Source organism: Ailuropoda melanoleuca, chromosome 4 (assembly GCF_002007445.2).
Source record: "Ailuropoda melanoleuca isolate Jingjing chromosome 4, ASM200744v2, whole genome shotgun sequence".
Taxonomy (NCBI): Eukaryota; Metazoa; Chordata; class Mammalia; order Carnivora; family Ursidae; genus Ailuropoda; species Ailuropoda melanoleuca.
The window spans coordinates 33,703,338-33,727,587 of NC_048221.1; the positions used below are offsets into that span (position 1 = coordinate 33,703,338).

The 24,250-nt window shown below is 37.7% G+C and overlaps 1 protein-coding gene across 1 annotated transcript; it reads right to left on the reverse strand.

Annotated features, from left to right (window-relative positions):
- Positions 1 to 1,317: 1,317 nt before the first annotated feature.
- On the reverse strand, positions 1,318 to 21,970 carry LOC100481032 (60S ribosomal protein L36a). The gene is made up of 2 exons (XM_019808755.2): positions 21,894 to 21,970; positions 1,318 to 1,749 (listed from the first exon to the last, which is right to left on the reverse strand). Exons 1-2 carry the CDS (start codon positions 21,968 to 21,970, stop codon positions 1,365 to 1,367), a joined length of 462 nt encoding a protein of 153 aa, XP_019664314.2. The 3' UTR covers positions 1,318 to 1,364.
- Positions 21,971 to 24,250: the final 2,280 nt, after the last annotated feature.

Consider the following 24,250-nt stretch of genomic DNA (forward strand, 5'->3'; position numbering starts at 1 on the left):
AAATTTAACCAAGGAGGTGAAAGACTCATACCTGAAAAACTATAAAGTATTGATGAAAGAAACTGAAGATACTAATAAATGGGAAGACATTCCATGGTCATGGATTGAAAGAATTAATATTATTAAAATTACCATACTACTCAAAGCAATCTACAGATGCAATCCCTATGAAAATTCCAATGGCATTTTTCACAGAAATAAAACACCGAAGTGGTTTTGTTTCTTTCTGTATTGGGAGGGAGACAGAAAATCTGTACTGGAAAATTTGTATTGGAAACACTGAATACTTCAAATAGCCAAAGCAATTTTGACAAAGAACAAAGCTGGAGGTATCACACTTTCTGATTTCAAATTACATTACAAAGCTATAGTAATCAAAACAGTACAGTATTGGCACAAACACAGGCACATAATAAATGGAGCAGAATAAAGATCCCGGAAATAAACCCATGCATATATGCTCAATTAATTTACAATACAGAAGCCAAGAATATGCAATGGGGAAAGGTCAGTAAATGGTGTTGATAAAACTGGAGAGCCACATGCAATGAACTGAAACACTGAAACAATGAAACTGGACCACTATCAACTCAAAATGTGTTAAAGACTTGAACTTCTAAAAGAACACAGGTGGTAAGATCCTAGACATTGGTCTTGGTGATGATTTTTTTTTTATTTGACACCAAAAACAAAGACGATAAAAACAAAAGTAAATGAATAGGACTACGACAAAGCAAAAAGCTTATGCGTTGCATGGGAAACCATCAACAAATGAAAAGGCAACCTATGTTACGAAAATGGGAGAAAGTATTTTCAAGTCATGTATCTGATAAGGGGTTAATATGCAAAATACATAAAAAACTCATACAACTCAACAGCAGAAGAACCAAATAGTATAATTAAAAAATGAGCAGAAGATCTGAATCAACAAACATATTTCCAAAGAAGACAAAAAGATGGCCAAAAGGTGTTTGAAAAAGTGCTCAGTCATTAGGGAAATGCAAACCAAAACCACAATGAGATACCACCCCGTATCTGTTAGATTGGGTATTAGCTAAAGGCATGAAAGAACAGGTGTTGGTGAGAGTGTGGAGGAGAGAGAATACTTGTGCATTGTTGGTGGGAATATAAATTAGTGCAGCCATGACGGAAAACAGCATGGAGGGTACTCAAAAAATTAAAATAGAATTACCATGTGATTCAGCAATTCCACTTCTAGGTATTTATCAGAAGGAAACTAAACCACTATTTTTTTTTAATTGATGGCACTAGTTTATTTCCCTCTTACAAGACCAACTGCAACCAAATGAAGTGAACATAACCTCAAGATTTTACTGTCTTCATAATGTAACAAAATACAAAGCTTAGAACTGGATCACTTGGCCCTTTCTCTTATCTCCTCCCAGTTCAAAATGCTTGCATCTCTTAATAGCCAGCATTCTCTTAGATCTGCAGTTGGTCTTGACACATTCAAGCCTCAGCACAATATTCTTTGTAGTTTTAGCCTTTTTCTGGAAAATCAGCTTAGTCTGCCCACCATAGCCACGCTGCTTCCTGTCATAACACCGCTTTCCCTGGGCATAAAGAGAATCTTTGCCTTTCTTGTACTGTGTCACTTTGTGGGCTTGGTGCTTGCCACACTTCTTCCAGAAAGTCCGGTGGATTTTAGGAACATTCACCACATTTGCAAGAGCGCTATCGGCACGGAAAAAAAAGCACAAAACCACTAAATTGTAAAGATATCTGCACCTTTGTGTTTATTGCAGTATTATTTACAATAGCCAAGACATGCAAGCAACTTTATCCATGAATGGATAAATAAAGAAAATGTAGGGTACTATATGCAATTAAACATTTTTCAGCCATAAAAAGAATGAAATTCTGCCTTTTTTGATAACATGGGTGGACACTGAGGGTACTGTGCTAAGTGAAATTAGTCAGGCAGAGAAGGGCAAGTATCATATGATCTCACTTACATATGGAATTTAAAAAAACACACAAAAACTCCTGGATACAGAGCACATTGGTGGCTGTCAGAGATGGGAGTGGGAGGAAATGGGTAAAGAGGGGTCAAAAAGTACAAACTTCTAGTTATACATAAATCCTGGGGACTGGTGACTGTAGTTAATAATACTGTACTGTAACTTGAAAGTTGATAAGAGAGTAGATCTTGAAAGTTCTCATGACAAGAAAAAAAAACCTGTAACTATGTGTGGTGATGGATGTTAACCAGAGTCACTGTGGAGATCATTTTGCAGTATGTACATGTATCAATCAAATCAATATGTTGTACATCTGAAACTAATATAATGCTATCTATCAATTACATCTCAATTTTTAAAACGTCATACCAACATACATTCCTTCCAACAGTATTTGAAAGAAAATACTCTTCACTCACTTTTTTACCAGCACTGGATAATAACAATTCTTAAATTCCTATTAATCTGATAGAAGAAAAAAAAAGTGATGTTGTAAGTTAGGTTTTAATTATGAGCTGGGTTGAATATCTTTTCATATTGTTTATTAATTCCTGAAATTTGTATTTCTTTCATTTGTGTTAGGTAGGTGATTTATCATATGCTTATTGGCCATTTGCATTGGGATTAGCTGTGTTTTATAATTTCCTTGTAAGAGACAAGGAATTAATATTAAGCACATCTCAGTGAAGGGTTATTTTCATGGTGCCAAAGAGTTGTGAACCAGTTTGTAATTTATCAGTTTTATATGATCTAAGGTTACTGAGGATGCCAGCATGTGTCTTAGATTATTTGCCCTTTATATAAGACACTGCCACCAACCTTCCTATAAGCACAGTGTTTAGACCATTTGGATTTTTTTTTTATAAGACCTTTATTCTTTGATGGAGTCTATGTCAATGGTGGTGAGATGATATTAGGGATGATAGTCTCTGAGTCTCTGAGTATGAAACATAATAAACTTCCATATATATATTTTAACTTGGAGGCAACAGAAGTAAAGTGCTAGGTTAGAGAGCCATCAGATTAACAGCATAAATTGGATCAAATCAGCTAATGAAAGAGACCCCTCTCTTTCCATTTCTTTTCCCCCCTCTCTTTTTCCCCCCCTCAAATCCAAAGGGTCTGTTCATCCTGCTCTCCTCACTCACTAAGCTGCAAGCTCGCAAGCCTTCTACGAATACCTATAACAGCCACACTGCGTCCTGCCTCAGGAACATTCACTTGCTCTTCCTTCTTCTAAGGCTCTCAGCAAGGCTGGCTTCTTATCTCCCTTCAAGTCTCTGTTGGAAGGTCAGTTCCTCTGCGGAGCCTAACCTGATGCCTACCATAGGTGGTCAGTTATTGTTATCTGTTGGTTTCCATCCTGATACTTAGCACAATTATTTAGTTGTGTGATTAAAAAAATGTTAATTGTAAAAAATTAACTATTTTGCTTATTTGCTTACATTTTCTCTTGCTTGAAAATAAGCTCCATGAGAAGTAGTTTAGTTATCTAGTTTGCACTAAACTTGCCAAATATTTCCTTGTCTTGTGCTTGGGCTATTACTCCCAGACCTCCCGGGGAATCGAACGATGGAAATATGCTTACCTGGGTTTGAGTGGCATAGATTACAAAGACAAGGCTTCTCTCTACGATGATATTGAAGAGAAGAACATTTGCAATAATTCACATGCCCCTCCGTAGACCCCTCCCTCCAAAAAAACCCTCTGCAATTTTATAAGCACTATTGAGACTACGTTTCAGGTTAGAAGTATACTCGCTCTCAATTTAGCTTGTGTTTAAGCAGAGCTATAATTAGGCTCATGGTATGAAAAGTTACATCAGTTTACACAGACACTTGATTGCTCAGTTCATCATTACCAAATGTCTACAAAAATGAACTAGAAGCTGGAGCTTATCTCTGACTCACTCTCCTGCTTAATTACATTTATGGGAAGAGGCAATTGGCCACATATATTATTCACGGTCTAGAAACTGCCATTTAACAATATTTGCCAAAAGAATAGCACCCACAAAAGGCAAGAAATAAACAAACAACATGCTTTCATTAATTATGTGTATATATAAATATAAGTGTATATTCATATACAAAAGATATAACATTTATATTTACATATAGATGTATATATATTTATCCAAAATTAATATATGTATTTGTTATTTATATTTATATAAAAACATAGCTATAAAACATACAAAAAATAATTTGCCTGATTAAGTGCAAAAAGCCCAACATAGCAACTGTTCATGTATAACTAGACATTTTTCATAAATTACACAGTCACTACATTACAAATATTCCTCTTTGTTATCTTGAAGGTAGTTGCTGAGCTTGAATCGAATGGGCTTTTTATAATTCATAAGGAAAGAAAGTCTTCATCCTTTAAGGGATAATTCAAATTGGAATCTTAATCTATTCTCATATTCCCTCTAGGTGTGTTTAAGTTCTTCTTAATGTCCTCAGATACATTCACACTTTATAAAGCAAACCATACCTCTCACTCTAAGGTTGAACAGGAGCTTGCCCTTTAGAAAAGGTCAAGAAATATTCTTTCCTGAAAAGTATACTTACCACCTGATAATGATTCCATCACAACTCATTTGTCTTATGCCTTAAATTTGAGGACTACATAGGACAGAGTGTTTCCGTGTGCACAATGGCCCTGTGGCCACTGTTGCCTGACATCACACAGGAGAGAAGAGATGAAAGTGGTCATTGATTAACACATTTCTCCCAGAGCAAGTCTTTGGAATTCAAACAAAGGCTTCCAACAAGTTGGGCTTTGAGCTTACTACATAAAACAGTCAAAGCGCAACACTTTCCCAAAGTGCCTCTATTAGAATGGACTGGCCTTACCCCTGATAGAGTAAAGAAAAGCTGATGAGAAAGGATCCTTAAGAACCTCTCAGAAAGGGGGTGCCTGGGTCGCTCGGATGGTTAAGTGTCTGCCTTCGGGTCAGGTTGTGGTCTCTGGGTCCTTGGATCGAGCCCAGCTTCAGGCTCCCGGCTCAGTGGGGAGTCTGCTTCTCCCTCTCCCTCTGCCTCTCCCCCCTGCTCATTCTCTCTCTCTCTCTCTCCGTCTCAAATGAATAAATAAAATCTTTAAAAAAAGAACCTTTCAGAAAACTTCTGGGTTTCACTGCTTGGCTATACACCCTAGAATCGTGTACAGGTTTAGGGCAACAAAAAGTCACTAAAACATCACTCCTTGGCCATGCAATGTCAGCCCGTAGCTCCGTTAGATCACCTCTATTGGTAAGGGCTAGTGGCCTCATTGCCTACCACCATCCATTCTTCAGGATCACTTGGGTAAGGAGAACAGGATGACCAATCCTTCCATAGCCTGATATTATAACCTCATTATCTGCCTCTAAGGCTTTTGGGTAAAAAGGTCTGTGTGGGATGCCAGGAAAAGCTTCCCAGCACCTCGTGCTTTCCCAAGTGACTGCTGTGGTGTTGCTAAAAACAAGGAAGCGACAATGTCCACGCTCATCTCAGGGGAGACAAGGGAAGAGGGGACGCTCCCATCAAACAGAGACTGTCTGCTTCTCCTTTCAAAGTACACAGGACACCTTCCCCAATATTCAAACGTGCTCTTCAAAACTCTCATTTTATTTAAACCCACACTACTCATTTTTATTGAGATACAAAACACGTCCTCATTTGCACAGTAGCAGGCACTTGTTGCAAAATCATTTCAGTTATGAACTAACACCCATGACATGGTTCAGAGATCAAACGTGAAATTCTGCAGGACTACAAAGAACTGAAGAGGACTTCCTCTTCCCCAGGCCCCACTTGCCAGCTATTCGAAGGAATGATGTTTCAGTGCATTCTAACAGGATGTGCTGAATCCCATTCAGAGAGGTTTGGCCCTCAATATGAATATAAATATGGGTGAAATATGTAAGTATATTGAATGCGAGGGGAAAACCACATCAATTCCCCCACATTCTTTCCAATTCTCATGGATCTTTCCCTGCACCTGGCACTGTAGTCAAGAAAGTCCTTTTGTTTGTTTACTGAAACATAAATCTGTCAGGAAAGCCTAACTCAAATTACTGTTGCATTTCTGATGGAAAGCTGCCACATAATTTAAATTTCAACAGCTCTACGGGTTCCCATATTTCTTATTTGTGACTTGCCACCTCACAGACGAAGTGCATTGTACTATCATTTTAATAAATAGTTTGAGTGAAGGTCATTTTTCTTTGTGTTCAAATTCCATCTGTTTATTTTTTTCTTTCTTTTTACTGACACATCCTGAGATCCAATAAAGGGCTTTGAAAAGTCATTTCATTTCAATGGTAGCCATGATGCTTCAACAGCCAATAAAACAAATGACCAAACAGAACAATGTCTTCAAACTGCCTAAGAGGAAAGAGGAGGTGAGTGAGTGATGATTCCGGTTTGTCACTTCGTCTAAAGGGAAAGGAGAGTGTTCATTCCTCTTGTTTAGCCACGTAGTTGTGAGTAAACATTATTTTTTGGAAAATCAGTTTTCTTGGGTTTTCTCATCAACGAAGTATTTTCCCCATAACGGTAGCTAATTAGCTAGTATATTGGGAAAATGGAGTCCATCTTCGTGATAGAGACGGTACTTAGATACGGATTGAGTCCAATTGGATTCACCGTCAGAGCTAAGAAGAGATGGATATCAAGCCACTTTTAATCTTGTATGAAACAAAAAGATTAAACTGTCAATATTACGATGAACTGCCGTGACGAGCCCTGTGATAGAACCACACTCTTAGAACTGCTTCTAATGATATGTATGCGAGGAATAGATTTTTCCTGATAACGCATGTAATTAGAGTACAGAGCAAAACGTTCTGTACAAATTCATGACATGCCCAACTAATAAAGGAAGGGAGGATAAGGCCCTTCCTATTTATTTGCATGAAAAAGCCTCAATATAGGATATACTTTAGAGAAATTAGTTTTTAATCTAGGTGACCAGATGAGATTTTGACCCTGAACTGTTTTTTGAGTTGACCTGTGAGAATTTATGCAGAAATAAGAATGTGATGCTTACAAGCCAGACAGGCATTGCTTTTTTCATTAATTCCTGAGTGTCTCATAGAGTCAAGAGAAGCAGAAAATTGGTCCTTTTAAAAGCCCACTGTACGAGAATTTGCCTTTATGAAACATAATCAGCAAGAGTTGATAGGAATCTTAGCAGGAATGTATTCTTTTTAAATTTAGACATTCAAGAAGTTAGAGACATTGATTCAGCGGTGATGGTTCTCCACTGACCTGTATAAAACAGAAATCTGCGGCTGTATATTGTTATGAATATATTTGAGAGGTCTCCTGTTATCTTACTACCAGCTTTTCAGGGTGAATTATAGACCACACAATGGATACTTGAAAGAAAGCTTTACATCAAGTCTTGGGCTTATTTTTCCATGATAAGGGTTAGTGTCAATCCACTGGATATATGCAAGAAATTGCTTTTAAGGGTAGAAGTCTTTTCCTTGCTTTTAAAAATCACTGATATCAACATTATCCATGTAATATATTAGATAACTGCAGAAATCTACCTACTACTTAGGATGCAATAAAAAAGTAGCTAAGCATCAGATAAGAAAGCAAATGTATCATGTTGTGTGGTTAACGTCATTTGAAACGCTAACAAGTAAGAATAACTGTGATATTCCTCCTGCAGATATGAGTCATGAAAGTAGTCTGGCCTCCTTCCATTAGTAAAAGACACTAAGTTCCACTCAAATGCTCAAGCCGGGAACAGAGGAGTCATCCTTGCTTCCTCCTTTTACCTTTTCTTCTACTTAAGCCACCAACAAGTTCTGTCAATTCACCATTCCAATCTGTATCATGAAGTGGCCAATCCTTCTGGCTCCATTCTGGCCCAGACAATCATCTGTGGTTACTTGGTTTCTTCAGAAAAAGTCTTTGTTCTGTTTTGTTGCATTTTGTTTTGTTTCGAAGTTGTCTCTCTATCCCTTGCCCCCTTTAAGCCATCTTCCATGAAGTGGAGAGAAGAATCAGATTACGTTGACCTGCCTTAAAATCTTTAATGTCTTTCCCTTGCATTTAGAACAAATCCAAATGTACTAAATTCAGAAGCTCTGCTTCTCTGTCTAACCTTGTTTCCCACAGAGCCAAAGACTGTGTACGCATACCTCTCAGTCCTTTCCTCAAATCCTTTCCTATTTCAAGACCTGCTGTTCTCTCTGCTTGGATTACACTCCATCCTTCTCATTTCCTCATACCTCCGCTAAAATAACCTCTCCTTGGAGAGACCTTTCTTCATTGCTATATCTGGAGGAAATCTTGTCCCGTTCAGCAATTTCTTTTGTTGTAGTTTTCAAAATCTGCAATGATTTTGTTTGTTGATATTTTTTCTTAGTCCATCTCCCCAGAAAATGTCAGTGTTGTGAAGGCAGGGACAATGTCTCTCTTGGTTACAGTTGCATTTACATACTAAGCCGTCCCTCAGCATTTGTTGAATGAATATATGAACTTATTACAAATCTGCTTTTATAGATAGAGGCTGCAAAAATGCAGAGATACAGATAAATTCCAGGGGAAAAAACTGTCCTTCGTTTGGTTCATGTTCAGGGAGCACAGGTTTTCTTGTTTCCCTACTGTAACATAAATGTTCAATTCTACCTAATTTCCACAAGGGGAAAGTAAAAGGAGTAGATATTCTCACATATCACAATCATAAAGCTTACTCAAAGTGTCTATATATTTTTTTATTCATGAGTGGATGAGCCAGATTTTTTCTCTGGAAGTGAGCTAACCCCTTTTGGAAGTTTTCTGTCTCTTTTGGGCCACTTAAGTAACAGGAAGATACTACAGTTGTTAACGGTCCCAGAGTGTCACATTTATTGGCAAAGAATATGTAAGCTGATTATACCCACTTGTGTGTATTCACTCTACAAAACGACTATAACAGGCTTGTGAAAAAGTTCTTGCTTGACATTACTGAAATCTTTTACATGTCAAGCTACAATAAGAGAGCTGAAGAAAGCATTTTGTAACAATGAATAAGGAAAAAGGATTTTGTGGACAAACGTTTGAAGGGGACAAAATATTTTACATTGTCCTCTTTTAACTTGAGTACTATTTTCTTACTATTATTCAGTGCTCAAAGGAAAATTGGAAAACAAGTAAAAAACAGTTAATTGACAAACTACCACTATATTTATTAAGCTGGCAGAATCGCCAAAGCTATAAATTTTATTTGATGTAATTCAAAACTTAAAAATGTTGCTAACATGGACATATTAAAGGACATATTGGAAACTTCATGTTAATTTTAAATAAAAAATGGTTGATTCTGAAGAAATATGTCTAACACCAATTGTTGTAAGCACATTCTTTTCTGCAATTAAGGATAATTTAATAGCAATTTTTGTAACCATGGCTCAAATATAAGTGAGTGGAATGTTCTTTCTTGTAAACCAGGGGCAGATACTGTCATATATAATTTTATCCAGTCAAATATAACAGTCTATTCAGTCAAGATTAAGGCACTAGGGATAGTCCAAACTCATCAGGTAGAAGGGAACATACCTCCCCAAAACATTGCTCACCCCACATGAAGGGATTCTGACCCACCAGATGCAACGGAGCACAGGTGGACACAGAGGCATTGATAGGGCCTCCAGGGTCATCGACTGGTGCTTCCCTGGCTTTGATGTGGTTATTTAGGCACACACATGAACCAGTGAATTTGTGGGTCCATACATGCATGTGCACACATTTTGCTGTAACCAAGGTGTCAGAAGGAGGAACAGAGTAATGCAAAATTCTGGGCTTTACTAGCACGTAGGGGTAGAGTATCACCAAGTCTCTTTCTAGAATCAAAAAGATCCTTACTGGTTGGACTTAACGAGCTTGTCCCCCATCAAGGAAAGGGGTTTCAAAGTCATCCTGAGTCTGCAGCTCAGGCGGAACAGATGAAAAGATCTGTGGGAGAGAGACAGGAAACTACAGGACTATGCAGTCAGAAAGAGATGTCCTTCTGCAGAGTAGCAAAAGCACCTTCCTTTAAATGTTAGGGGGAAAATGCCCCTACCAAAGTTAATCTGCATCTGAAGCCAGAGCTCTTTTTTTTTCTTTTTTTTAAGATTTATTTATTTATTTCAGAGAGAAAGAGAGCACATGAGCAAGCAAGGGGAGGAGCAGAGGGAGAATCTCAAGCAGACTCCCTGCTGAGGAGGGATCCCAACTCTGGGCTCCATTCCAAGACCCTGAGATCATGACCTGAGTGGATATCAAGAGTCAGATGCTCAACCAGCTGAGCCACTCAGGCACCCCTCGAGCTCTTCTGGTGAAGTTAACAAGAGTACTGTTATGAGGAATTGGCTACTCTTGCACATCCCAGGGTGGGACAAGAATGACAGACACTTAAAGGAGAAGATTAGAACTACTGACCAAAGATCTTCAGCAGCTGCTAAGAGAGGAAAAATGAAATACTAGAGCCTCATTGTAACCACATATACACACCTACATGCATGTGCAAAACACACGCATAAATACATGTCCACACCCCTGCACACACCCACAAAATGCACACACACACAGACAGAGGCATGCATGCACACACAGAGATACTTCACACGTTCACAAGCTCACATGCACACATACCTGGATGTATGCACTCAAAGACACATGCATTTCACACTCGTATTTACTCTTAACTACTACTGCTCATTATTGCAGTGAGGGTTCAGACATTTTCATTCATCTTGCTGCCTCTATAAAATTTTACATACAAGAACCTCTGTAGGAATCATTTTAGATCAGTAGTAACAAAATAGATGGTCTACAAATTGAGTTCACTCCATAGACTTGTTTAATTCGGTTCACAAAGTCATTAAGACACACTGAGTTGGTTGCCAACATTTGTAAATCAAGAAGTTTTATAGAAAAATCCAGACTCTCTTATTCTTTTGAAAAAGGAAGAGGTCTGGCAGCACCGGGCTCACAGTCCTGCACTGACAACTGGCCAGAGCTGGCCCAGCGGCCCCTTCAGCCTGCACCGGTGTTCTCCAGGTGCGCAGAGCATCCACCTCATTTAGTCTGTCGCTTTTCAAATGGTAATGTATGTGTGCATGACCTGGAGAATCTTGTGAAAATGTACATCCTGATTCAGAAGGTCCAAGGTGAGGCCTGATATTCTGTATTTCTTTTTTTTTTAAACTTTTTATTTAAATTCCAGTTAGTTAACATACAGTGTCATATTAGTTTCAGGTGTACAGTATAGTGATTCACACTTCCACACATCACCCGGTGCTCATCACAAGTGCTCTCCTTCATCCCTATTACCCATTTCCCCATCCCCCCACCCACCTTCCTGCTGGTGACCATCAGTGTGTTCTCTATAGCTAAGAATCTGTTTCTTGGTTTGCCTCTCTCTCTCTCTTTTTAAAACCCTTTTGCTCATTTGTTTTGTTTCTTAAATTCCACATGAGTGAAATCATGTGCTATTCATCTTTCTCTGATTGACTTATTTCACTTAGCATAATAGTCTCTAGCTCCATCCATGTTGCTGCAAATGGTGAGATTTCATTTTTTATGGCTGAGTAATATTCCATTGTATAAATACCACATCTTCTTTATCCATTCATCAGTTGATGGACACAAGCTATTTCCATAATTTGGCTGTTGTAAATAATGCTGCTGTAAATCTGCATTTCTAAGAAACTTTCAAACACTGCTGCTGCTGCTTCTCTAAGGACCACACGCTGAGGTCCTAATCAACCACAGTCCCACCCCTTTGCCAGGTGTAGAAAACACAGGCCACCCAGTTAGATATGAATTTCAGGAATATGAAATCTTTTTTTAAACTGTAAGTATGTCCCACGCAATAATTGGGATATACTTAATATCAAAAACAATTGTTTGTCTGGAATTTAAATTTAACTGGACATCCTATATTTTCTCTGGCATTTCTACCTCCATATCTAATCTGTTTTTGAATTCTAGTCCACTTTGCTGACCCCTGTAGGAATTTAAATTCAGCAGATCCTAAAGCAGGGATTTGGGAGCACATGATCGATTGAGAAGGCTCACAGAGAAAGGGAGCGAGGGAGAGGGGCAGAATGGGCAGGGGAGAGAGCTAAGCAAGGCCATATTCTCAGCTGGACCGTAGCTTTAGCCTAATCCCAAGGAAAGCTCCAAAGCACAAACTGGACCACATGGTTGGTGCCACTTTGAAGCAAGGGAGTGTGGCCTTTTGTAACCTGCACAGGCATTTACTGTGAGCAGCTCCCAGAGCTGGGAATAACCTTCCAGTTAAGACTAAGCTGCTTCACTGAGAATTCTCTGGTGAGGAAGGTAAATGTCGGCCATCAGCAACAACACTCACAGCAGGCAGGAGATGAGGGGACCGTCCTGGTAAAGAGGATCCTGGCATTAACATCAACTACAGATATCCTAGTTATAGGTAGCCAGCTGGACTACATGGACCATCCTTCCGTATTCAAAATTGACTCATGACTTTGATGTTCTAAAAAGGCAGCATCAGTTACTGAAATCTGCCTTTGCAAGACCTACTCTGTTTGGATGCACTACGTATCACAAACATAGCAATGGTAATACCTAACATCATACCTTTCGTTATAGCACATATATGACCTTTTTCTGTGATCCAGTCTAATTATATCCAGCAAGCAGTTACTGAGCACTTACTGTGTGCAAATCATGACAACATAACCCTTGGTTTTCTTCTCAAGCACTCTGTGGCATAAGCAGGTAGGGCTCCTTAGCTTCATGCATAACATATTAGAGAACACAAAGCCTACCGTTATCTCGGAATTAACTTAACCAGAGACGTAAAGGATCTATATTCTAGAAACTACAAATCACTCTTGAAAGACATTGAAAGAAGACATAAAAAGATGGAAAAATATTCCATGCTCATGGATCGGAAGAATTAACATAGGTAAAATGTCCATGCTACCCAGAGCAATCTACACTTTCAATGCTATCCCAATCAAAATACCAATGACATTTTTCAAAGAACTGGAACAAACAGCCCTTAAATTTGTGTGGAACCAGAAAAGGCCACGAATCGCCAAGGAAGTGTTGAAAAGGAAAAACAAAGCTGGGGGCATCACAATGCCAGATTTCGAGCTGTATTACAAAGCTGTGATCACAAAGACAGCATGGTATTGGCACAAAAACAGACACATAGACCAATAGAACAGAATAGAGAACCCAGAAATGGACTCTTGGCCCTTTGTGCAACTAATCTTTGATAAAGCAGGGAAAAACATCCAGTGGAAAAAAGTCTCTTCAATAAATGGTGCTGGGAAAATTGGACAGCTACATGCAAAAGAATGAAACTTGACCACTCTCTCACACCATACACAAAAATAAACTCCAAATGGATGAAAGACCTCAATGTGAGACAGGAATCCATCAAAATTCTAGAGGAGAACATAGGCAACAACTTCTATGACATCGGCCAGAGCAACCTTTTTCACGACACATCTCCAAAGGCAAGAGAAATAAAAGATAAAATGAACTTATGGGACTTTATCAGGATAAAGAGCTTCTGCACAGCCAAGGAAACAGTCAAAAAAACTAAGAGACAGCCCACGGAATGGGAGAATATATTTGCAAAGGACACCACAGATAAAGGACTGGTATCCAAGATCTACAAAGAACTTCTCAAACTCAATACACGAGAAACAAATAAACAAATCATAAAATGGGCAGAAGATATGAACAGACACTTTTCCAATGAAGACATACAAATGGCTAACAGACACATGAAAAAATGTTCAAAATCATTAGCCATCAGGGAAATTCAAATCAAAACCACACTGAGATACCACCTTACGCCAGTTAGAATGGCAAAAATTGACAAGGCAGGAAACAACAATTGTTGGAGAGGATGTGGAGAAAGGGGATCCCTCTTACACTGTTGGTGGGAATGCAAGTTGGTACAGCCACTCTGGAAAACAGTGTGGAGGTCCCTTAAAAAGTTAAAAATTGAGCTACTCTATGATCCAGCCATTGCACTACTGGGTATTTACCCCAAAGATACAGACGTAGTGAAGAGAAGGGCCATATGCACCCCAATGTTCATAGCAGCACTGTTCACAATAGCTAAATCGTGGAAGGAGCTAAGATGTCCTTCAACAGATGACTGGATTAAGAAGATGTGGTCCATATATACAATGGAATATTACTCAGCCATCAGAAAGAACGATTTCTCAACATTTGCTGCAACATGGACGGGACTGGAGGAGATAATGCTAAGCTAAATAAGTCAAGCAAAGAAAGTCAATTATCATATGGTTTCACTCATTTATGGAACATAAGAAGTAGGAAGATTGGTAGGAGAAGAAAGGGAGGAAGAAAGGGGGGGTAAACAGACGGAATGAACCATGAGAGACTGTGGACTCTGGGAAACAAACTGAGGGCTTCAGAGGGGAGGGGGGTGGGGGAGTGGTATAGGCTGGTGATGGGTATTAAGGAGGGCATGTATTATTGCCTGGTGCACTGGGTGTCATACGCAAGTAATGAATCATGGAAGTTTACATCAAAAAATAGGGATATACTGTATGGTGACTAACAATATAATAAAAAATATTATTATTAAAAAAAGTAAATGGTTTAATAAACTATCATGAGTGTTATAAGGGGGAAACAAAAGTCTACCAAATATTCCATTAAAAATCGAGAGCCTTCATAGAGGTTAATTTGCTTTCCCGAAGTCACAAAGTTGAAATGTGGATAAGTCAGAACTTAAAAACAGGTTTTCTGATACTTCCTTTATATTTGAATAAGTATTCAAACCAAAGTGTGCCTAAGGGGGCATTTATAAATAATAAACATGCATGGTCCTAGAAACATAAAAGAAAAATTCATCTAGTAAATTTTCTTTAAAATTAATAAATTTGGAAATGTTGGATTCACAGGAAGTTGTAAAGAGACATGTCCCCTCCATCTTTCTTCCCCAATGGTTACACTTCACATGATTACAGTATAATAGCAAAATAAGGAAATGGCTAAAATGTGTATGTTCTAGTTCTATCTCATTTTATCATATCTGTAGATTAAGGTAACCACTGCCACAATGAAGAAACACTTTCCACCTAGCTGAACACTTAGTAAATACAAATCTTTTTTTCTGTCTCTATAATTTTGTCATTTTGTGAATCTTACAGAAATGGAATCATACACTATGTGACCTACTGAGATGGGCTTTTATTGCTTAGCATAATGTCCTTGAGTTCTATCCAAGGTGATATATTTATCACTAGTCCATTCCATTTTATTCCTGAGTGGTGTTCCATGATGTGGATATTCAACATTTTGTTTATTCACCTACTAAAGGATATTTTAGTTTCATTAATTTTATCTATTGTTTTGTTTTCAATTTTATTAATTTCTCTCCTTATATTTGTCATTTCTTTCCTTGTGCTCACTTTGGGTTGAATTTACTCTTATTTTTCTGATTTCCTATGGTGTAAGACTATTGATTTGAAACTTTTCATCTTTTCTAATCCCATGGGTTATTTAGAAGTATGTTGTTGAGTCTCCAAGTGTTTGAAGATTTCCTTGTTATCTTTCTGTTTTTCATTTCTAGCATGAAGAAAATACTTTGAATGGTTTTAATTCTTTTAAATTTGTTGAGGTTTGTTTTATGGCCCAGATTATGGTCTATGTCAGTGCTGTCCCATGAATGCTTGAACAGAATGTGTATTCTGCTGTAGCTGGGAGGAGTGTTTTATGTGTATTGACTAGATCCTGTTGGTGGATGGTGTCGATGATATACCCTTGCTAATTTTTTGTTCAGCTGTTTTATCAACTGTTGAGAAGCAGATATTGAAGTCTCCAGCTATAATTGTGATTTGCCTATTTCTCCTTTCAGTTCTATCAATTTTAGCTTTACATATTTTACAACTGTAGTATTTGGTGCATACATGTTTAGGGTAACTATGTATTCTTGGTGGGTTGACTTTTATCATATATACTGTCCTTCTCTGTCCCTGGTCATTTTACTTAATCCAAACTCTATCTGCTATTAATATAAGCACTCATGCTTTATTTTGTTTTTCATTTTTCTTCTTTTAATTTTATAAATAATAGCTTTATTGATATATAATTCAGATATCATAAAATTCATGCTTTTAAAGTGTACAATTCTGGGAAGCCTGGGTGGCTCAGTTGGTTAAGTGTCTGCCTTCAGCTCAGGTCATGATCCCAGGGTTCTGGGATCGAGCCCAGCATCGGGCTCCCTACTGAGCATGAAGCCTGCTTCTCCCTCTGCCTGCCATTCCCCTTGCTTGTGTTCTTTTTCTCTCCCTCTCTGACAAATAAATAAAAATAAAATCTTAAAAAAAAATAGTGTACAATTCAGTGGTTTATAGTACAGTGACAGAGTTGTACAACCATCACCACTATCTAATTTTAGTACATTTTTACCACCAGAGAGAAGCGCCATAAGCATTCCTTCCTCCCCCCAGCTCCTGGCAAACACTAACTTATTTTCTGGCTCTATGGATTTGCCTCTTCTGGACATTTCATATAAATGGAATCATATAATATATAGCCTATTGTAACTGACTTTTTTTCACTTATCATGATGTGTTCAAAGTTCCTCCGTGTTGTAGCATGCATCAGTACTTCATTCCTTTCTGTGGCTGAATACTCTGTTATATGGATATACTGCCTTATATTTTCCATTCACCAGTTGTTGGACATTTGGATTGTTTGTCCCTTTGGTTATTATGAATAATACTACTGTGACTATTACTGTATAAGTTTTGTGTAGACATGTTTTCATTTCTCTTGGGAATATACCTAGCTTTATAACTGGTGGGTCATTTGGTAACTCCACATTTAACATTTTGAAAAACTGCCCAACTATTTTCTAATTTATCTATTTTTTTCTTTTGCTGCTTTTGCTTTTAGTATCATACTTAAGAAACCATTACCTAGGTCACAGAAATTTACTCCTATGTTGTCTTCTAAGAGTTCTGTAGTTTTGTCTTTTTCATTTAGAGCTAAGATTCATTTTGAGGTAATTTTTATATGGTAAGACTACTGTTTGCATGGTAAACCTCTATTCAGTCTTTTATTTCCAACCTACCCATATCATACTAATTGAAGTGAGTTTCTTGTAGAAAGAATACAATTGGGTCATATTCTTGTAATCCACTCTGCCAAACTCTCTTGTAATTGGTGCACTTTAGAGCATTTATATTTAATGTAATTATTGATATATTACAGGTTAAGCCTGCCATTTCTTGTTCTGTTTCCTGGGTTTTATGTATGTATGTATGTGTGTATGTATGTATGTTGTTTTGTCCCTAATAATCCTATGGGTTACTTGAACATTGTATTAGAATTCCATTCTGATTTATCTACCCTGTTTTTTAGTGTACCTCTTTATATGTACAGTTCTTTTAGTGATTGTTAGGAATTATATGTAAATTATTGTATATCTTATCACAGTCTACTGGTGTCATCATTTTATCAATGTGATTGAAGAGTAGAAGTCTTACCTCCCTTTACATTGCATCACTCTCTCCCATTCAGAATATAACTGTCTTCAATATATGAGCTCTACATACACTGAGATCCACATATGATGTTGTCATAGCTTTTGCTTCAATTGTCAAGCATAATTTTAATAAGGGAAGGGAAAATGGGAAGGAAAATCTATTATGTTTTGCCCTTTCCATTGTTCTTTCTTCCTTTCTGGTGTTTCAGGATTCCTTCTTTTATCCTTCTCTGTATCTTTATAAAATTTCGTTCAGCCATTCTGGTCTGCCAGCACCAAATTCCCTTAGTTTCTCTTTATTTGATAAGTTTTGATTTTCTTTTCATTGTTGAAGTGTATTTTCATTGGATATAGGATTCTGGATTGATATTTCAGCACCTTAAAAGTGTGTGCCACTTCCTTTTGGCTTCCATGATTTCTGATTAAAAAATCTGCTGTCATTTGATTTTTTTTCTATAGTTAATACATCATTTTTTCCTCACTGCTTTCAAGATTTTTTCTTTGTTTTTATTTTTCAAAGGTTTTGATGATGATGTATTTTGGCTTGGATATCTTGGGGTTTATCATGTTTGGGATTTGTTCAGCTTCTTGGATCTGTAGGTGTATATCTTTTGATAAATTTTGGAAAACTTCAGGTGTTTTTTCTTCTAAATACCTGTCTCCTCAACCCCCGCTATCATCCTCTTTCACATTCCATCTGGACTCTAAGGACATGGGCATTAGATCTTTCTTTATAGTTCCTCGGGTCCCTGAGTTTCATATCTGTATCTATATCTACCTATATCTAAATCTATATATCTGTGTTGTTCAAATTGGGTGTTTCTATTATTCTATTTTCAAGTTCACTGATTCCTTCCACTGTCCTCTGCATTTTTTTGTTGAGCCCATTCATTTAGTTTTTTTTATTCCTGTTCTAGAATCTCTATTTTGTTCTATTTCTTTGCTAAGACTTTTTATTTTTTTATGTATTTCAAGTGAATTTATATGTGCTCAGTGAAGCATTTTTATGATGACTGCTTGAAAATCTTTGTCATAATGTTCAAATCTTTGTCATCTTGGTGTCAGTTTCTATTATCTTTTCTCATTGAAGTTATAATCTTCCTGGTTCTTAGTATGATGTGATTTTTTTTTTAACTGAAACTGACATTTTTGAATATTACGTTGTAAGATCTGCAACTTACTTAACTGTTCTGTTTTGGTAGGGCTCCTATGGTACTGTTCTGGCAGAGGAATGAGATACCACCTCATTGCTACCTGGTAAGGGAAGAAGTTCAGGCTCTTGAATAGCCTTCTGGCGGGTTCCTCATCATCTCAGTGGGGAAAGGAAGAGTCATTTCCTTATCATAAAATAAGGGTGAAGATACAGTTTTTTCTTTATGGTGTGTGGCTAAAATAGAGCAGTTATTTTCTAAAAGCTTGTATCATCTTGTATGGCTTCCCTTTTCCTGGTTCTTCAGCTAGAGAAAGCAAGGTTTTGTTGGGGCTTGTTTTGTTTTACCTGCTGGCATATCTGGGTTGCTGGATTCTTCATTTTCAAAATGAGGCCAAAAGAAAACTCTGGAAAATCATCACATCATTCCTGAGTTCCAAGATCCATAGTTGGTTTTCCTTTTTTCTCCAATTTTCAGAGTTTTCTTATATTTGCTTAACTTATAACGTCCAGAGTTTTTAGCTGTGGTTACTGGTGAGAATAGGAAACAAACTCTCTCTCTCTCTATATATATATAAAATCTCTCTGGAAGCTGGAGTTCTCACACAGAAAAGTTTTTAAGCCCTGTTATTCAAATCCACACTGGCCAGATTTGAGTGGTACTAATGATTTTTCTATGATCTCATTAGAGAGTCACTTCTCTTGCTCTAAATTCGTCTTCTGCCATAGTTATAGTCATTTTACTATAATGTCTCATAGTAAGAAATGTTCATCTCTTTTGTGGAGATCCAACCAGCCTTTGCCTAGGGATTCTTGCCAAAATTAGGAGCCAATTACAAACTTTTTGAAAGTTTCGGTTTTTTGTTCTTAAATTCTTTCAAATTTTGCTTATCTCTCAGTTTAATCTTGAGTATTTTATAGTCGGTCTATTATTTAAGATTTTCAGAGTAGCAAAACTATGCTAGTCTCATATAAAACTTACATTGCTAAAATAACCTCATTTATTAATATTAAATATAAGCCATATACAACACCCCATAGTAAGTACAAGTCTATGATTGGTGAGTTGGTATATCCATAGGTTATCATAGGAAAAAGAAAGCATACTCAAATTAAGATAATTAGAGGGTAATTATAGAAACTATTTACAAGAAAAAAAAAACTATTTGCAGAAAACTACTTACAAAAATGATATTGCAAGAATAAAGTGTTAGTGGCAACATAACTGTCACCATACTTAGGCCTGCAAGGACAGAGAGAGTAGTTACCACCACCTGGGAGGGGAAAGTCATGCAGAGAAGTCTGTTTTGAGAGCAATTTAGAGAATGCAGGCCAAGGCAACCTCAGAGGGAGGAGGAATAATTATCCAGATCTCTCTTTTCCTTCCAAGCTCCTCTCAGGGTTCCCAATGGTTGAACTCAAAAGGAAGCCAGAGGACAAGGAAGCTGACGTCAGTCTGTTGGGACAGAAAGCCAGGTAAAAAAAAGGTACACGAGGGATCTGGAAGGGCAAAGGAAGGTATTCAGCCTGGGTGGTTTGTTTGTTAGTATCTAGGCAGAAATAAGAGCAGATTGGATAGACAGGATGCTGAGAGAATATTGGAGAATCAATTCTTGAGTCCTATAAAATACTCAGACCAGTATTACCAATTTAAATACTTAGAAAATCATAATTTGTACAAAAGTTAATGCATATGAAATACTCATGATAGCTTTTATCTAGCGTCCCTATGATGAGGTAACCAAGGCACAGGGTTTCATGTTACTCTCAGATAAATTTACTTGAGAAGGTGATGATAATTGTCAGACAGAAACTATTGAATAGCTTTTACTATCTTCCGGTTTCTCATCCCCAGCTTCTGCCATGCTTTTGGGCACCTAAGGCCTATCTCATACTCACTCATAATATATAAGAGGCTGGAAAAAAAAGGTGAAGGAGGTAGCACGTGACTGTTTTTGTATTCCTACTTTCTCACCAATTTCAGCTGAGTAATTGAGTATATGCATTCTCCAGCATTAACACTATAATATTTTTAATCCCCTAATAGAGTGCACAATTGGGAAACTTTTTATTTTCAGCTTCCTTGAGTTCCTAGAAGTATGGAATCTCCTTTAAAAGCAGAATGACTAGGTGTTTTGGGGTGACTCAGATGGTTAAAATGCCTGACTCTTGATTTCAGCTCAGGTCATGATCTCAGGATCATGAGATCAAGCCCCACGCCAGGCTCTGCACTGAGGGTGAAGCCTGGCCTAAGATTCTCTCTCTCCCTCCCCCTCTGCCCCCCCACCATTTATGCTTGCTCTCTCTCTCTCTCAAAAGAAAAAAATAAAAAATAAAAGCAGCATGACTGCATCTTTAGTATTCAATACAATTTTTCAGATACTAACACAATTACCACAAGCTATGAGATACAGGAAGCATCTCAAACCCCAGGTCCATGACTGATATTAATGCCAATATCTTCCCATGGAATAGAAGGACACTGAGAAAATAGGAAATGGGAAACAAAGATGGATTTGTGATTACAAAGAAAGGCAAGAGACTATAGAACCTCCGTCTTCTTAGAGGATACACCAAAGTCAACATACTTCACGAGATAATGCGTTCCAGAGGGGAAAGGCGGGAGGGCAATGGGGAGAAAAACAACCCAGGGCACTGACATTAGAGGAAACAGAACTTCCAGAGAACAGAGTGTCGGGACGATGCCATTCAGTACCAGCTGTCAGCACGGTGACAATGGAGAGGAAGCAGAGAAACGGAGCGATCTTTCAGAAGAGTATTAAGCCAACTATTGAGAAAATGTAGTTAGCTACCAGAAAGTACTGATTGTGAGACAATTTTTACTTTACTGAGGAGGATAAAGAAACTACTGATATTTTTAGTGAGACCATACCGTAGCATACCAAATCAACTTTGTCAGTAATTAACCCTGGTGAAATTATTTCATTTCTAATGTTAAATTCTTCTCATTAGAAAAACTGTCTTAAGTAAGAAAAGATAGATGGTAGTTCACTCACAGATTCAATTGTTCTGATATCGGGTATAAGCCTAATTTGTCTTTTTATTGGTGGATAAAGTACACTACTACATGTTTTTATAGTGAAAAATACATATTTTTTTGAAAAATATGTATTTTTAATGAGACATAGCAAAGGACATTCTTGAAGGTTTTATGGTTTCCCATGTGTGTGCAGTTCCTCTAATAAGTGGCCGTAGAAGATTCAGGTAAAGTATCAAACAAACCAATTAGGGGCTTTCCTTACCACTGGAACATGAATAATAGAGTCAATACGAGAGCTTTATGCAGGGTCTTCTTTTTCTTTTCGCTGCCCTCACCCATCGTCAGTGAATACTCTATGGATTATTAAAATAAAATTAAAAAATACTGACTCACAAGCATCTGTTATTTACTTTACCCAAAATGTCACAGACCTACTTATCTAAAAAAAGAAAACCTTATCCACTTACCAAAGGGGAATCTACATGAAGTGACAAACACCAAATGGTTTGGGACCTCTCTCTGCATTTTGAAGGGGTCTCTGAGATTCCCACACTCAACATGAAAAATAAATATTTACTTAAAAAAACTTCTACCCACACAGTAAATATCAGTGTCGGGGATGATAATGAGAATAATCTTTTAATATCACAGGTTATGTTTGATGAGCTAACAGAAAAGACGCTTATTGGAAATAAACTAAAAATATTAAAGTATTTTCATCATCGCTCTCTGCTATGTGAAAGTGACGTAAAATACAATGTTAATAGAGGTAGGTGGTTCCAGGGAGAGCTTCCCAACCTGTGTGCCCTGGAGGCACTGAAAGTATGCAGGGATATGCATCCCTACAAACTTCAGGGCCGTGGGTTGGGAGGTGCCTCTGGCATCTTGTACACATAGTCTTGGATGTCTGGACATGAAAATACTTAGAAAGCACTGGTCCCCATTACAGACTATTACATCAAAAAAAGATACACAAACGGTGACGTGTATGAAGTTTGGCCAGGACGCTATGAAATCAAGTTTGTTTATAAAAGTCTTCTTCGCAATCACAGATTCCGTTTGTAGGGAAAAAATAAATTTTCCCCTCAAAATCTGCTTCCAAGATTGAAAAGACAGAATCCACTTTCAGCTTCAGGGTGAAACCTCCTCATCTGGGAAAACGCAATGAGGGTTTGGAAATGATTCCTTAATGGGACCAGCAGAGTCCGAATGGTGTGAATTTTGTGATGATCTAATTCCTGTGCAGCTTCACGTCTGGAGCCTGGCAAAGATGTTTAGATCCTCACAAAGATTACTGAAAAATATGCCTCCTAATGTAGGACCTTGATATGCTGCTTACCTCTTCACCTGGAAAATATCACTTGTGACAAGCTCCACAGGCTTTCCAAGGGAAGGAGCGTGAAAGCCACCAGGAAACCTAACCCTGGATGAAAGACACTTGATGTTGATGGTATTTGACATCAGTAGTATAGATACATATATTTTTTTCATTCCAGGCAATGGCAGAATGGGGAGGGGGGACAGAATATATAGCTTTTGAAAATATAAAGGCAAAAGAGGCCTAAGACATACACCTCTCTTTGGAAAACTGGTTTGGAATGGTAATGCTATTTTCCTTCCCAAGAAAACACTCACTGGATTAAAGGCAAAGAGATCAGATCTACCCCTTCGCATGAGGGCATTCAAAAATCTATGCAGGGCGACTGGGTAGCTTAGTCAGTCAAGTGTCTCCTTAGCATTGGCTCAGGTCATGATCTCAGGGTCCCGGGATTGAGTCCCACATCAGGCTCCCTGCTCAGCGGGGAGTCTGTTTTTCCCTCTGCCCCTCCCCACCCTCTCTCGCAAAATAAATAAATGAAATCTTAAAAATAAACAAACAAAAGCAAAACAAAAATCTACGCAATGTTTCTGAAAGTATGCTACCCACTGTTCAGAGAGCTACCATGGTAGCCATATTTGTCCCATGACATAATCACTCCCCACATCCCTGCCATTCCTCGTCTTCAGCACTTGTCCAAACTGGCTCGGTAGTAACTGCACGTGCCCCAGTCCTAATAGGAGGAGCTGAAATGACTGATGAATTCCACAGAAACAGAGACACGGTTTCTCCCGGTGTGACTTGTCTTGAAGCAAAGCTTTATGTCCATGAAAAAAAAATACCAATAAGAAAACAACACTACTCATTTTAATTGACGCATTTTCTCTAGGTAATCATTAAAAGGGCCAGATGATCCAGTGTTTATAAATTCATATTTTTAGTAAGGGTGTTTGACTACTCCATAGATCTTGTCTGCTGCCTAATTGATCCTTTCTAATATTTTGATTTATTATGATTAAGTGAAAGCTAGGGTGGACCATTAATTGATTACAAAGAAGTTTGAGTAAACCCAGATATTAATAAGAACAGTAGAAAAAAAAAGTCTTGGGTCTACATGCTAAACAGAGAAACTCTGATATGAAGTTTTACCTTCTTTGAAGCCAAGTACACCAGGAATTAAATGAGGTAGCTCCTGGGTTGAATTCAGCCTATCTGAGTGTTTTCTTTGGACTGTATACCATTTTTAAACAAACTGGAATTAGTGACTAACATTTGAAAAACAAGAGATTTTACATTAGATC

Coding starts and splice junctions, on each gene's coding strand:
- LOC100481032 (XM_019808755.2), bottom strand. CDS start 21,970: ATGGGTGAGGGCAGCGAAAAGAAAAAGAAGACCCTGCATAAAGCTCTC. Junction 1,750..21,893: donor CTATTATTCATGTTCCAGTG/GTAAGGAAAGCC, acceptor ATAAACACAAAG/GTGCAGATATCTTTACAATT.